Raw genomic sequence first — 13826 nt, forward strand, 5'->3', positions numbered from 1 at the left:
GAGTGGCTGTTGTTATGAGGGAGACCTTAGCTCCGCGGGAGGCCACCGTTCCGCAGATAGTCGGTTGTGAGTCTCTCTTTTTGAGATGCGGCCCTGGTGCGCAGTTGGGCTTGCTGCTGGTGTACCTTTCACCTAGTCACGCAGCAGCAGCCCTGCCTGAGCTTCTCAATGTCCTCTCTGGGTTGGTGGTTGAGTTCCCGAAACTTATTGTTTTGGGGGACTTCAATCTACCATCTCTGGGAGGATCATCTGAGTTGGCTCGGGAGTTCATGGCTTCCATGACGGCCATGGACCTGACGCAAGTAATTTCAGGGCCGACTCATGAGGGAGGCCACACCCTTGACCTAGTTTTCTTATCTGGGCAGTGGTTAGATGATCTTGGTGGGGGCTCCCCAATTATTATGCCCCTGTCATGGACCGATCATCATCTCCTGCGGCTGGTCTTCCGTTTTGCCACCCCCCGCCGTGGGTATGTGGAACCAGTTAGATGGTACCGCCCCAGACGCTTAATGGATTCCGCGAGATTCCAGGCAGCGCTGGGGTCCCCACCTGCCTCCCCCACTCACAGCTCGGCAGATGCCTTAGTGGAAGCTTGGGAAAGGGCAGCCACTGAGGCTCTTGACCGAGTTGTACCCTTGCGGCCCCTGACCCGATGCAGATCCCGTCGAGCTCCATGGTTCTCCGCGGAGCTCCGGGAGATGAAGCGCCGGAGACGGGGCCTAGAGAGCGGTTGGAGGTCCAGCCGATCCGATTCCGACCGATTGCGACTAAGAACCCATATTAGGTCTTATCTCGCTGCGATAAGGGTGGCGAGGTCTAATCACTTCGCTACCCTTATCGCGTCCGCAGATAATCGCCCGGCCGCTCTGTTTAGGGTGACTCGCTCCCTCCTTAATCAGGAGGTGAGGGAGGAACCCTTGCAGGGTCGTGCCGAGGAGTTTAACAATTATCTGTCGGACAAAATCACTCGGATTCGGACCGGTCTGGACTCCGACTGGGCAGAGTCTGGCGATCAGGACGCGGGTGGTCTTGTCGATATCACTTGGGAGGAGTTTGATTCTGTGACTCCGGAGGAAGTGGACAGGATTATGGGGAGACTGAGCTCCACCACATGTTTATTGGACCCGTGCCCTTCCTGGCTGATTTATGCAGCCCGGGAGAGGACACGCAGCTGGTTCCAGGCAGTTATATCAGCTTCTTTGAGTGAGGGTAGCTTCCCTGCCGTCTTGAAAGAGGCGGTGGTGAGGCCCCTCCTCAAGAAGCCTGCCTTGGACCCAGCTGTATTGAACAACTTTCGTCCGGTCTCCAACCTTCGCTTTCTTGCGAAGGTTGTTGAGAGTGTGGTGGCGCATCGGCTCCCTTTGGTCCTGGATGAAGCGGATTATCTAGACCCGTACCAATCGGGTTTCAGGCCCGGGCACAGCACGGAGACGGCATTGGTCGCGCTGGTGAATGATCTCTGGAGGGCTCGGGACAGGGGTCATTCCTCTGTTCTAGTCCTATTGGACCTCTCAGCGGCTTTCGATACCATCGACCATGGTATCCTGCTGCGGCGTCTCAGGGGATTGGGAGTGGGAGGCACGGTTTTACAGTGGTTCTCCTCCTATCTCCAGGGACGCTCGCAGTCGGTGTTGACAGGAGGGCAGAGGTCGACCGCGAGGTCTCTCGTTTGTGGAGTTCCTCAGGGGTCGGTCCTCTCGCCTCTCCTGTTCAACATCTATATGAAACCGCTGGGTGAGATCATTCGTGGCTTTGGAGTTGGGTATCATCAGTACGCTGATGATACCCAGCTTTTTCTTTCTACCCCAAACCACCCCAGTGATGCCCTCAACGTGATGTCCCGTTGCCTGGAGGCGGTTCGGGTCTGGATGGGGAGGAACAGACTTCAACTCAACCCCGACAAGACCGAGTGGCTTTGCATACCTTCATCCCGGGTCTATTTGGATATTCCATCTCTTTCTATGGGGGGCGAATTATTACCCCCCGTAGATAGGGCTCGCAACTTGGGAGTCCTCCTAGATTCGCGGCTTACCTTGGAAGATCACATGGTGGCCGTGACTAGGGGGGCTTTCGCCCAGGTTCGCCTGGTGCGCCAGTTGCGGCCCTATCTAAGCCGGGATGATTTATGCACGGTCACTCACGCGCTCGTGACCTCTCGTCTAGACTACTGCAACGCCCTCTACATGGGGCTTCCCTTGAGGACCACCCGGAGGCTCCAACTGGTACAGAATGCAGCCGCGAGAGTTGTGTTGGGAGTTTCCCGATACTCCCACGTGACACCTCTGCTCCGTGAGCTGCATTGGTTGCCAGTTGTCTTCCGGGTGAGATTCAAGGTGCTAGTAATGGTGTTCAAAGCCCTCCATGGCATGGGGCCGGAGTACCTCAGGGAACATCTGCTGCCGGCATCAAGCTCCCTGCGCCCTGTGCGTTCCCACAGAGAGGGCCTCCTCAGGGTGCCACCGATCAGAGAATGTCGATTGGTGGCCCCCAGGGGGAGATCCTTCTCTGTGGGCGCTCCGGAGCTATGGAACCAGTTACCGGTTGAGCTCCGGACGGCGCCCGATCTGCGCTCCTTTCGCCGCGATCTGAAAACATACTTGTTCGAGCAAGCCGGCCTGGCCTGAGGGGGGATTGGTGGGGTTTTTTATCATTCTTATTGGGGTTTTTACTATGTATCTATTGTATTTTAATCGGGCATGTATTTAATTATCTTTTAATTTTTGTAAATTTCTGTGTTTTATTCTTGCCCTGTACACCGCCCTGAGTCCTTCGGGAGAAGGGCGGTATAGAAATGATAATAAATTAAATTAAATTAAAATAGCTCAGCTGGAATAATGTCACCTCCACTAGCTTTGTTGTTGCTCAGCTTTCCTAAGGGCCACTTCACTTCACATTCTAGGATGTCTGGCTCTAGGTCAGTGACCACCTCATCGTGGTTATCAGGGACGTTAAGTTCATTCTTGTATAGTTCTTCTGTGTAATTTTGCCACCTCTTCTTAATCTCTTCTGCCTCTGTTAGGTTCCTGCCATTTTGGTCCTTTATCATGGCCATCATATACCTGATGGTCATCTGAATTAAATTCACCCATTCCTGTCCATTTTAGTTCGCTGATTCCTAAGATGTCGATGTTCAGTCTTGTCATCTCTTGTTGGACCACGTCCAGCTTTCCTTGATTCATAGATCTTACATTCCAGGTTCCTATGGAGAAAATTTTTTTTACAGCATCGAACTTTCCTTTCACCAACAGATACATCCACAGCTGAGCGTCATTTCAGATTTGGCCCAGTCGCTTCATTCTTTCTGGTGCTACCAGTACTAGCCCTCTGCTCTTCCCCAGTAGCATATTGGACACCTTCTGAGCTCAGGGGCTCATCTTCCAGAGTCATATCGTTTTGCCTTTTGGTACTGTCCATAGGGTTTTCATGGCAAAGATACTGGAGTGGGTTGCCATTTCCTTCTCCAGTGGATCACGTTTTGTCAGAACTCTCTGCTATGACCTGTCTGTCTTGGGTGGCCCTGCGTGGCATAGCTCATAGCTTCATTGAATTATACAAGCCCCTTCGCCACGACAAGGCAGTAATCCATGAAGGGGATTTACGCCTAGTACAATTTATTTATAATACTGAGGCACCCCCCCCCACACACACTCAGTAGCTGTTCTTTTATTATCCACTTCTATTTCCGCCTTTGTTCCTTACCCTAGATCTGGGTTTCTCAGACATTTTGGTTTTAGGATCCCTTTGTATGCTTAATAATTTTGGAGCACTCCAAAGAGCTTTTGTTTGTTTGGGAAATTAAAACTGAGAAATCTTAAAATATTTATTTAGCTGCATGGATCCTCTAAGGCAGGCATGTCAAACTGCTAGCCCACGGGCCGGATGCGCCATGCCAAAACCGTGCCCATCCCATTGCTGGCAATGGGGAAAAAGTTGCGATACATCATGTGATGTCATGTGACGTCGCGAGTTTGACATGCCTGCTCTAAAGTCTTGGAAGATTTCCAGCAATTCTCCAGACCACACTTAGAAAAATGCTGCTCTAGAAAACTGCTGCCTCCATCTTAGTCTGCAGTTTATATTTATTCACATATATTCATGGGGAGACATGATCTGAGATTGGCCTTACCGGAATCTAACCTAAGTTAGTCTCTTTTTGTGAAATGATTAATATTTTCTTAAATTACAGCAAATGCTCAATAGAGAAATGTGGGTTTCTCATTTGAATTAGACATTTTCCAATTATCATTTATACTGTGTAGAATTTGGCCAAATATTCACCTGCCACCTCTCCATAATTTTTAAAGTGGCTACTTATTAAAAACAGAAGAGTCTATATATTCCCCTCTCTTTTAAACAGTTTTTTTTCAGAAATATAAATAAAGAATTCTGAAAGAAAGAAGTACATAATCTGCATAAAGATTACCGATGTCAGAATCCATTTATATCACATTTCATAAATGTATGGTTAGAATATTATGCTTATTCTGGGGATTCTGCCATCTCTCCAAGGCGGGGGGAGAGGATGGTTATTCAGATTGCAGTAGGCTGTTTTCAAAGACCAGGGAAGCTTTTGATCTGGGGGGAACAGGGGAAGAGAGAGATCTGGGTTGCATCTCCATTTGCAACGGAAAGGAAGAAGCAATAACAATAAACACAAGATTTCCCTTTCCCACGGAAGGGCCTGACACCTACGTAAATGATGTGAGCCTAAGTAAATGATGTGAGACCAAATGGATTGAGGGGAGGGGGCTGAAACGGGAATGCTTTATATCGGATTGAAATGTAACTCATTGTCAGATCCCGTCTTGTATTGCCACAACCAATCTCATCCTAGTAAACTTTTCTTTTTCGACAAACCTGGCTCCAAGTGTTCTTATTTCCTAAGATGTGGATTGGGGTGGGTCCTGACAACTGATTTCCTATAGCATGGCATATTTCAGCCTTTGTTTTGTGAATCGTTATTTATTTTATTACTGCAATTAGTTCAATTTCATGAATTTAGGTAACAGAATTCTATACAACTTTTGTTTAAAACACAGCTGAGGCTGATTCACACATTTATTTGTGACAATTTTTATAAGCCTTGATGTATTGTGAGAATGCTGAACCTAATATCTGAATGCTGTGGCATGCTCAGATACCAATTATAATGTACAATTATAGTCCCCTCAAAAGTATTAAAGTTTAATTCAGCCTAGAAGGAGAACTATTGTTTAATAGGCAAATATTGAAGTAGAAAAGTGTGATTGGTATGACCGGTGAGCTAGCCCAACACACATTACAGAATCTTCTGAGACGAAGTTCTCATCTCATCCACCTTGTTCTCTGAAACAAAAGAAACCAGTTATCTGTGTTTTGTTTTGTTTTTTAGTTTTGATTGAAACTTTGCCACAATAGCAATTCTGTAATATTCCATGCTTTGGCATGTTATGGTATGTGTTTGTCTCCAAGGTGATTTCAAGGATTATTTCTGTCATTTCCCCCCCACCCCCCATCTTTTTTAAAAAATAATTATGCCAGCAGCTCTAGTGTTCATCCTACAGGCAGGCATAGTTCAAATACAAGAATAAATATTGTATGAACGTACAGGCACAAATCTAAGTGTAATGCTCTTTCCTTTGCGATTTTTTTTTCTATTGAAGCAAGTCAGTCTTGAGCCAGTTTATGAAGTTATGTTTTAATACATCCCAAAAGTCCTCGGGTTTCTAATGACAGCTGAGATGGGAATTTCCTTTGCTAAGTGATGTGGTTGTAAAGGGTGATGTCATATGACCACCTCATGTAGTGACAGCAGTCTCAGTTGCCACCATAATCCCTGGGCTGCATGGGTCATTAAGTGAGGATCTCCCCTGGCCATGTCTTTGGAAGAGGTATGAATCCCAGGAAAGAAGGCTGGTGGGAGAGAGCCACAAGCTGGTGGGGTGGTAGTGGTGGCGGCATAAAGGGGTGCTACAGAGTGTGGGTAGATGTGTGAAAAAGCAGCAGGGGTGACTTGCTACCTCCTGCCAGCTTCCCATTGACTTTGTTTGTGAGACGTTGGCAGGGAAGCTCGCAAATGCCCTTCATGTTATGCTGCGCCCCTTGTAATTGCAAACTGGTTGCTAAGGGCTTGAATTGCAATCACATGAACACGGGGAATCTACAATGGTCTTAACTTTGAGGACCAGCCTTTGAAAGTTGCTGAACGAGTGGCCAGAAACTGAGGACTATTTGTATAGCTGTACCTTCCTAGATATAGCCTCTAAAATAGGCTACATAGACATTAAAAATAAAGAAATCAGCCACAATTTGTTCTTTACATTAATATATAAAGATGTCGAACAGGTAATGGATTCTTTGGGTGTTTTACATCTGTCTGCGAAGGATTAAACAAGTGAAGCAGGAGTCCATGGTTCTGTAGTTATGTCTTATTGGACATAATGTAAAGTATTACCCCTTTTCATTTCCTCCTCCTCCTCCTCTAGAATTGATCAAAATTTAGTTCTCAATTTGTTTAACAAAAACAAATTGTCATGGTTCCGACAGAGATGAATAAAGCAGAACTCCGAGGCTTGCAAATTCCACAAAGAACATATTTATTAGTTACAAAATATCGGCATGGTCAAAAGTGAAACCAAGTCTGGATACATAACAACAATTCCCCAATACAAAGTTAAATGTCCCACCCACAAAAGCTATGTAAGCAACTATGTTCCCCAGTATGATTATTTGGTGGGCTTTTTATGAAACACCCAGTCTCCAGTCTCAGGAACAGCCGATGACCTAGGTTCCCATGGGACAAAAGATTATTTTGACTACTGAAGCACCTGGACAACTCCCCTCCCCCTGTTCTATGTGGCAACCTAGAATGAGAAGGAAAATGGCCACAGCCATGCTCATTTGTACAGTTGACACAAATATTTTTATTATTCCATTTTCATACATACATAAAATAACGTAAAGTAAAAATAAACAATTTACCATAGAGAAAAACAAAAGGAAATAAGAACTCCACACAAGAAAATACATAAAAGAACATTGAAACAAAAAAGCAACTATATTCCAAGCTCACCTGATTTTGTAAATCTGTAAAAAGAAAAAATAAGCTTTTAATGTTGACCAAGCTTGTTCAGATTTTTTCCCCAAGGTAGAGATAATATGACATTTTCAATTAACCAAATATATAATTTTCTCCAAAATTGCTAAATCACATATCTCTGAAATCCAGCCATTTATTCCTGGATTTCTGGTATTTTCCATTTCCTAAGGATTATTCTTTTTGCTACTATTATAGAGCACAAAAAATTCTACATTAAAGAAGACATCCCTGAATTTAGGATGCACAACAAAAAGGATGGTTAAACAGAAAAAAATCACCCCTCTCCATTGTTGTATTCCTAATAGATCTAAGAATCTAATAGATCTAAAAAGAAAGTGTGTATAGGTAAAAAGGGTCTAATTTATGTAGCACATTTTGTAGCTGTAGCATATATCATAATGGTTTTTTTTAAATAAATTTGATTCATGTGGACAATTTGAACATTAATTATTTCCATATGTAGATATGCAGTTTTGTTGTGCATAGGCTTTGTGTTTTTTGCTTCAAGTCAGTGAGGCTTTGATTCCTAGTGATTGCTTGGACTAGGCCCTGCAGTTTTCTTGGCAAGATTTTTCAGAAGTGGTTTGCCATTGATGCTTCCTTCTTAGGGCTGAGGTAAAGTGAGTGACCCAAGGTCATCCAGTTGGCTTTGTGCCTAAGGTAGGACTAGAACTCATGGACTCCCAATTTTTAGTGTAGATGCTTTAACCACTGTACCAAACGGGTTTTCATAGGCATATTTAGCAATTACCAATATATTGAAGAGATTGTGTAATCTACCTCATAGAGTAGAACAACTTTTATGATCTGGCTATTAAAGGAATGGTCTTATGAAACTGCAAGTTGTTAAGAATGATAATTTATTTCAGGGATTAGTAAAAGATATTGAGGTACAATAAGTGCCTCTTAGGACCTCAGAATAATCTCTCTGCTTGTCTTGCTTTCTTTTGAAGACAATTTATGCTTTTCCCTTTTTCTTAGTGGTGTGACAAGAATTGTAGAGATACCTGGAGAAGGAGGCCCACTGGGGATCCATGTGGTACCATACTTTTCATCGTTAAGTGGAAGGTAAGATATTTTTATTATGAAGAAACAAACCAGTGGAAAATGTCATCAGATTTTTTTTCCAGATATCAGCACCAATATATACTTAACACAGTGTACATATTGAAAATCATAACCTTTTTATTTTGTTGAAGCATGAGCTAAAACTAATGTTAAAACCAATTCATAATTAAAAGCCTGACCAAAGAGAAGCACCTTTAAAGATCTGTGATCCAGATGTTGAACTGTGAGTATGACTGCTGATTTCACCTTAATAAGAAGGCTAATATTCATTCCCTAAACCATCTGTAGGTGGAGGATGGCTCAACTTCTCAAAAGACAGAGGCTTCCTCTCTTATGTTGAAAGAGCCTAAGAAAGAGTACCTGACTTGATTTGCAGGTTTATAGGTTGTTCATTGGGATAGCAAAACACTTGCTAGAGAATTGTTCTAGTGAAGTCTGTCAAATAGACCTCCAATACCATCTACTTCATATAGCCAATGACAAAAGACCAGAACTAAAACTAGTAGGATTATACTCTGCACTTTTCAGCATACATCATCTACCAAGGTGAGTATAGCTGAAGGGGTAATTTAAATAAATCAAGATAATCACTAAATTCACATGCAACAGGATTACATGGCCAAAGATATTTTGATTTGCTTTCCAGGAGGTGTACATTTGAGGCTGGTTTATAGTTGTTCAGATCCCTTGGATTATGGATAGATTTTCTCTTTTTTGACCCTTTCTTATGGAGGAACACATCCTCTTCCTCCTAAGCCAACAAACATAACCCCTTAACATTAGGGCCAGTCCTGTATGAACAGTTTAATCAGCTTGGAAAGGCAAAGGACTGAGAAAGCAGATTGTGGCTTTTAATCCCTTTATAAAATGTACTGACATACTGGACTGCACATTTACTATGCAGAATCCAAAACTGATAACTGAAGGTATACCTCTGTCACCTAGACTAACATGGATTGATCTGTAAAGAATGATACAGATTCCTGGTGGCACATTCATATAATTTCTTGGCAATAGAACAGCAATGGTTTGTCATTGCCTTTTCCTGAAATAAACTTCCCAGTATATCCTACAACTTTGTCAATAACATGTAGTTAAAAAAAGTCTTAGCCTTGGCTTTTAATTTGATTATTTGGATCATTTGATTAAAACCTAGAAAATTGCTATTGTTTTCAAAATTTCCTCAATAATTTTGAACCCAAATTTAGCATAGAGAGTACAACAACATTTTAATAAAAACATTCTTTCCATTATAACAACAATACAGGCAACATTGTTAATGGTTAATATTTCTATTTCATGCGAGGTATTTTAATATTTCTGATAAAAATTTAAAGGCTATCTATAGACAATCCAGATGTCAAGCAAACAAATAGGTAGGCACACAAGTAACTGTAATTCCAAAATGTAAGAAATCAGAGCAGATAAAAACATGTAGTTGAGTCATGGCCTAAGTAGGGATGAGTATCATTAGCATGACACTACTAAAGCCAGTTGTCTCATGTAAATTAGTATTAGCACTGCTGGGTGAGATCTCCATCTTCCAGAAACAGGTGCAGCTTAGTTTTGAGGAAAATAATTACCACATATATAACTGAACTTGTGCTACATAACTACATCCAGTAGATTTTCAATGTTGTAAATCTGGATTTTCACTGGATATGCTAACCATCTAATATAGGCTGGATGTTACTTTCTGCATAACAACTTTACTGCTTGGGCCTGTTGCAATAGTCCTGTATTTCAAAATGTTCCCATAAATGTTAGCTGGACTGATAAACTCAAAAATTCTGGAACTGGAAGAGAAAATCAATAAGAATATTATATGCATATGGAAGTAATTTAGGCATACATAAAGAAGACCATTTGCTGGTTTCATCCAGATTCTTTTAGTGATCAAGTCCTCTATATCTTTTCCTGAATATTTACAAATGTATTTACAGGTGATGGAGAGAAGCATACTTTTCAATTAAAGCTTTTATCTAATACAGGAAATTTCTGAGAGAAAAGGAAAAGTTTTTCAAACAATTTAAAGTAACATCACAGCCTTTCAGCATCACAGATAGATATTAAAACAAATATTTCTTTGTACATAGTGCAGGAAACCTCATCTAGCTATTAAGTGGTTTGTATTGGGACACACTATACTCAGATAGACTCTCATTCAGAATAGTACTACTTGGGTAAAGATCCCAAATTCCTTCATTTTTCCCTAAAATAATACACATTTGCTAATATGCCCTCTGTGCTCTTCTTGTCATACTATGCAGGTAAACCTTGGGTGGGGAGATTCTATGTGGAGCAAGGAATATTGGTGATTGCCAGATTCCAACAATATAGGACTTTAAAAATGATCACCATGACCCTGAAGTACACCTGGAAACAAATGAACAATTAATGTGCCTCCCTACCATATTATTACTGCATTGTACCTGTTAACAGGTGGACCCCTGCATTTTTCATTTGCTTCAGTTTTAAGATGTAGAGTACATTACTGTACAGTAATTCATCCATGAGATGAAGGGTGTTGAGTGACTATAGTCAATCAACAATAGCCTTTCTCACCACAGCTTCTATCTGCTCCAGCAGAAATGAATTCAGAGACATCTCATGATAACACACCATTTTCCCCCTTAGAAATCATACCTCTGTCCAGATCTGATAATGGAATTTTCCCAACAGCCAACAGCCTGAATCCACAGCCACTCCATTTTGTTGGGGTTGAATCTCAACCTGCTTCTTCCCATCCAGATCTTTACAATTTGAGATAAAGGGTCAAGATTTTCACCACAACTCCTATATATCCTAGATACATAACTGAATATTACCAGCAAATATTTTTGGTGCCCATCAGACAATCCCCCCTAGGAACTTCATGTACAGCAGTTATGAAACAGAGTGATAGAGAAGATTGAGCCCTGAGGCATGGATTCAGCATCTCTGTCTTGACATATACTTAAAACTCAGGAAGGGAGAAATAATTTTAATACCTGTTATAGCTATAGCATTATGGCTACTTTAAATACACACACAAATACACACGAATACGAACACACACATGTATATCTCTATATGTGTGTATGTATACATATAGAAGTATACATCATAGCTATTCTATAAATGTATACAAAGATGTGATGAGTATGAAATTAAAATGATTGTTATAAATTCTTAAAAATCTTTGCTACAAATGGAGATTATCTTTCAAGAACATGCTGGCAGGCATTAAATCTTGAATTTTGTCTTTGTCATATTAAATTGCATTCCCCTTCTGAATGCATCACTATTTTTTTCTGAATATTTTGGCCTTTTGAATATTGAAAGCTTTTCCTCTATTTCTGGATCAGAAATTAAGATTACTTTATTGATTTGGTATGGTATGAGCATTTCCAAACTTAGGTCCATTTCTATCATATCGTTTTAAAGTATCATTTAAAATAAGATAATAAGAAATATTTAGCCTTTTAACTTGTTTTCTAGGCTTTTCTATAGAATAACAAATTAAAAATAAATCTTGGAAAAGAATTTTTTTGAGACCTTACATCTCTGAATCTAAGCAATCTCAATTCCACATCCCAGCCAAAATCTTGATTGAAGTAGACCCAGATACAATGTCATTCAGCTAAATCTGGAGTTGTGAGGCCATTCCTATCTCCATCACTTTAGCCGGAAGCAATTCTTTTGAGACTGAACAATAATCATCAGGCTTTTCAAGCAAATACAATGTTTTCTAAATACTGTTCTTGATACACACACACACACACACACACACACACACACACACACACACACACTGTCAGCCAGCAGGAAGAAAGTTCACACTTCTCCAGATTTTCAAAATCAACAAGTGAAAAATTATCCAAACCAGGACGAACATAATATTCTGCCCAACACTGGCATCTCTTGCAGCTCCCCAGCATCTGTATACAGTACAGAGATTCTGTGCAAAGTAGGAAGAAATTCATATTGATTTATTTTGCACAGATGCAGTGAATTAAGTAAACACTCGATAGACTCAAGGGGAAAGGGAAATCTTGTGAAAATGATCTTTCTTTTCATGGAGCACAGAAGCAAATTTTGAATCACAACCTGGTACAGATGATTTAAACTTCACTTAAATGTATTTTACATTTCCTCCAGAATTTTAGGACTCTTCATCCGTGGCATTGAGGAAAATAGCCGGTCTAAGCGGGATGGACTTTTCTATGAAAATGAATGCATTGTGAAAATTAACAATATTGAACTTGCAGATAAAACCTTTGCACAGTGAGTTTTTCTTCATTTTCCTTATTTTTTCACTTCTGATCAATCCAAAGTTTCAAAATTTAAACAACTGAACAAAATAATTTAAATTTCTTTTTTCTCTTTATAGTGTATAGCACTAATATTTTTCTAGTAAAGATATCTGGAACAAAAGTATTTTTTTATTTATTTGTATCCACTTTTATTATTTTTATAATTGAGTCAAAGTGGCAAACATAACCAACCTATCTTTCTGGTCCTATTTTCCCCACAACAATCCTGTGAAGTGAGTTGGGCTGAGAGAGATTGACTAGCCCAGAGTCACCCATTTGGCTTTCATGCTTGTCTCCTGTTGCTATATTCTCAAATGTTTTATTATTACTGTTTATTGTTGTTATTGTTTTATCACAGAGAATAAAATACAAAACAGTAAAACAAACAAAAATGAAATGAAACAAAAGCAAACGTTGAACCCTAACAACAACAAAAAAGAAAAAAATAGTGTACAAAAAAAGAGGAGAAAGTGTTCAGTTAAATTTAACATTTAACATGTAGGATCCACCCTGGCTGGGTTCTGAAAGAAAAGAAAAAGCAGTAATTTCTCCTTTCCTTTTGCAAATTTGTGTGTGTGTGTGTGTGTGTGTGTGTGTGTGTGTGTAGAGAGAGAGAGAGAGAGAGAGAAGAAAAAGCAGTCAACAGTTTGAGCTAAACATTACACTAATCTTCAAATCCCTCTGTTAGCCATCTGTTATATTTAGCACATAGAAAGACTACAAACGGTTTCCACTCTCTTATACAGCTGTCTAGCCCATTATCTCTAATCAAAGCAGTTAATTTTGCCATCTCTGCTAGTTCAGTCAATTTCAAAATCCATACTTCAACAGTCGGCATCTTTTTCTTTCCAGTATTTGGCAAGTGCAATCCTTGCAGCCGTTACCCTGTGAAGGAATAGCACCCCAAATTGTTTTTCAATTGGCTTGTCCATCATACCTCAAAGAAAAACTTCAGGTTTCATTAATATTTGTATCTTAAGTATTTTCTGCATTGTCATTGTTATGTTTATCTAGTATGTTTTCACATATTTGCAAGAGCACCAAATATGATAAAATTAACCTGAATTTTGATTACATTTCCAGGACATATTAGAAATCCCTTTTTGCATTTTTGCTACTCTATCTGGGGCAAGTACCAGTGATACATCATTTTGTAAAAAATTTCTTTCAAATTATAATTTAATGTACATTTTAGTCCATTCATCCATACATTCTCCCATTTATCTAGCATTATACTATACCCAATTTTTTTGCCCATTTTACCATACACTCTAACGTATTCGGCTTCTAGGTTCATCTTAAGAAACATTTTATATATTTTAGAAATCAAGTAGTCATCTCCAGAACATAGATTAATGTCCAATTCAGATTTAGTTCCTGTGAAA

General features: G+C 40.4%; 1 protein-coding gene across 4 annotated transcripts in view; it reads left to right on the plus strand.

Annotated features, from left to right (window-relative positions):
* PARD3B (par-3 family cell polarity regulator beta) overlaps positions 1–13826 on the plus strand; it is a 600416-nt gene that overhangs the window by 181204 nt on the left and 405386 nt on the right. For all 4 annotated transcript variants that reach the window (XM_081312950.1, XM_081312947.1, XM_081312948.1 and 1 more), the window contains 2 exons: positions 8060–8146; positions 12287–12412. In XM_081312950.1, coding sequence (XP_081169076.1) covers positions 8060–8146; positions 12287–12412 — 213 coding nt within the window. The remainder of the gene's footprint in view (positions 1–8059; positions 8147–12286; positions 12413–13826) is intronic.

Source organism: Vipera berus, assembly GCF_964194415.1.
Source record: "Vipera berus genome assembly, chromosome: 1".
In the NCBI taxonomy this organism is placed as follows: Eukaryota; Metazoa; Chordata; class Lepidosauria; order Squamata; family Viperidae; genus Vipera; species Vipera berus.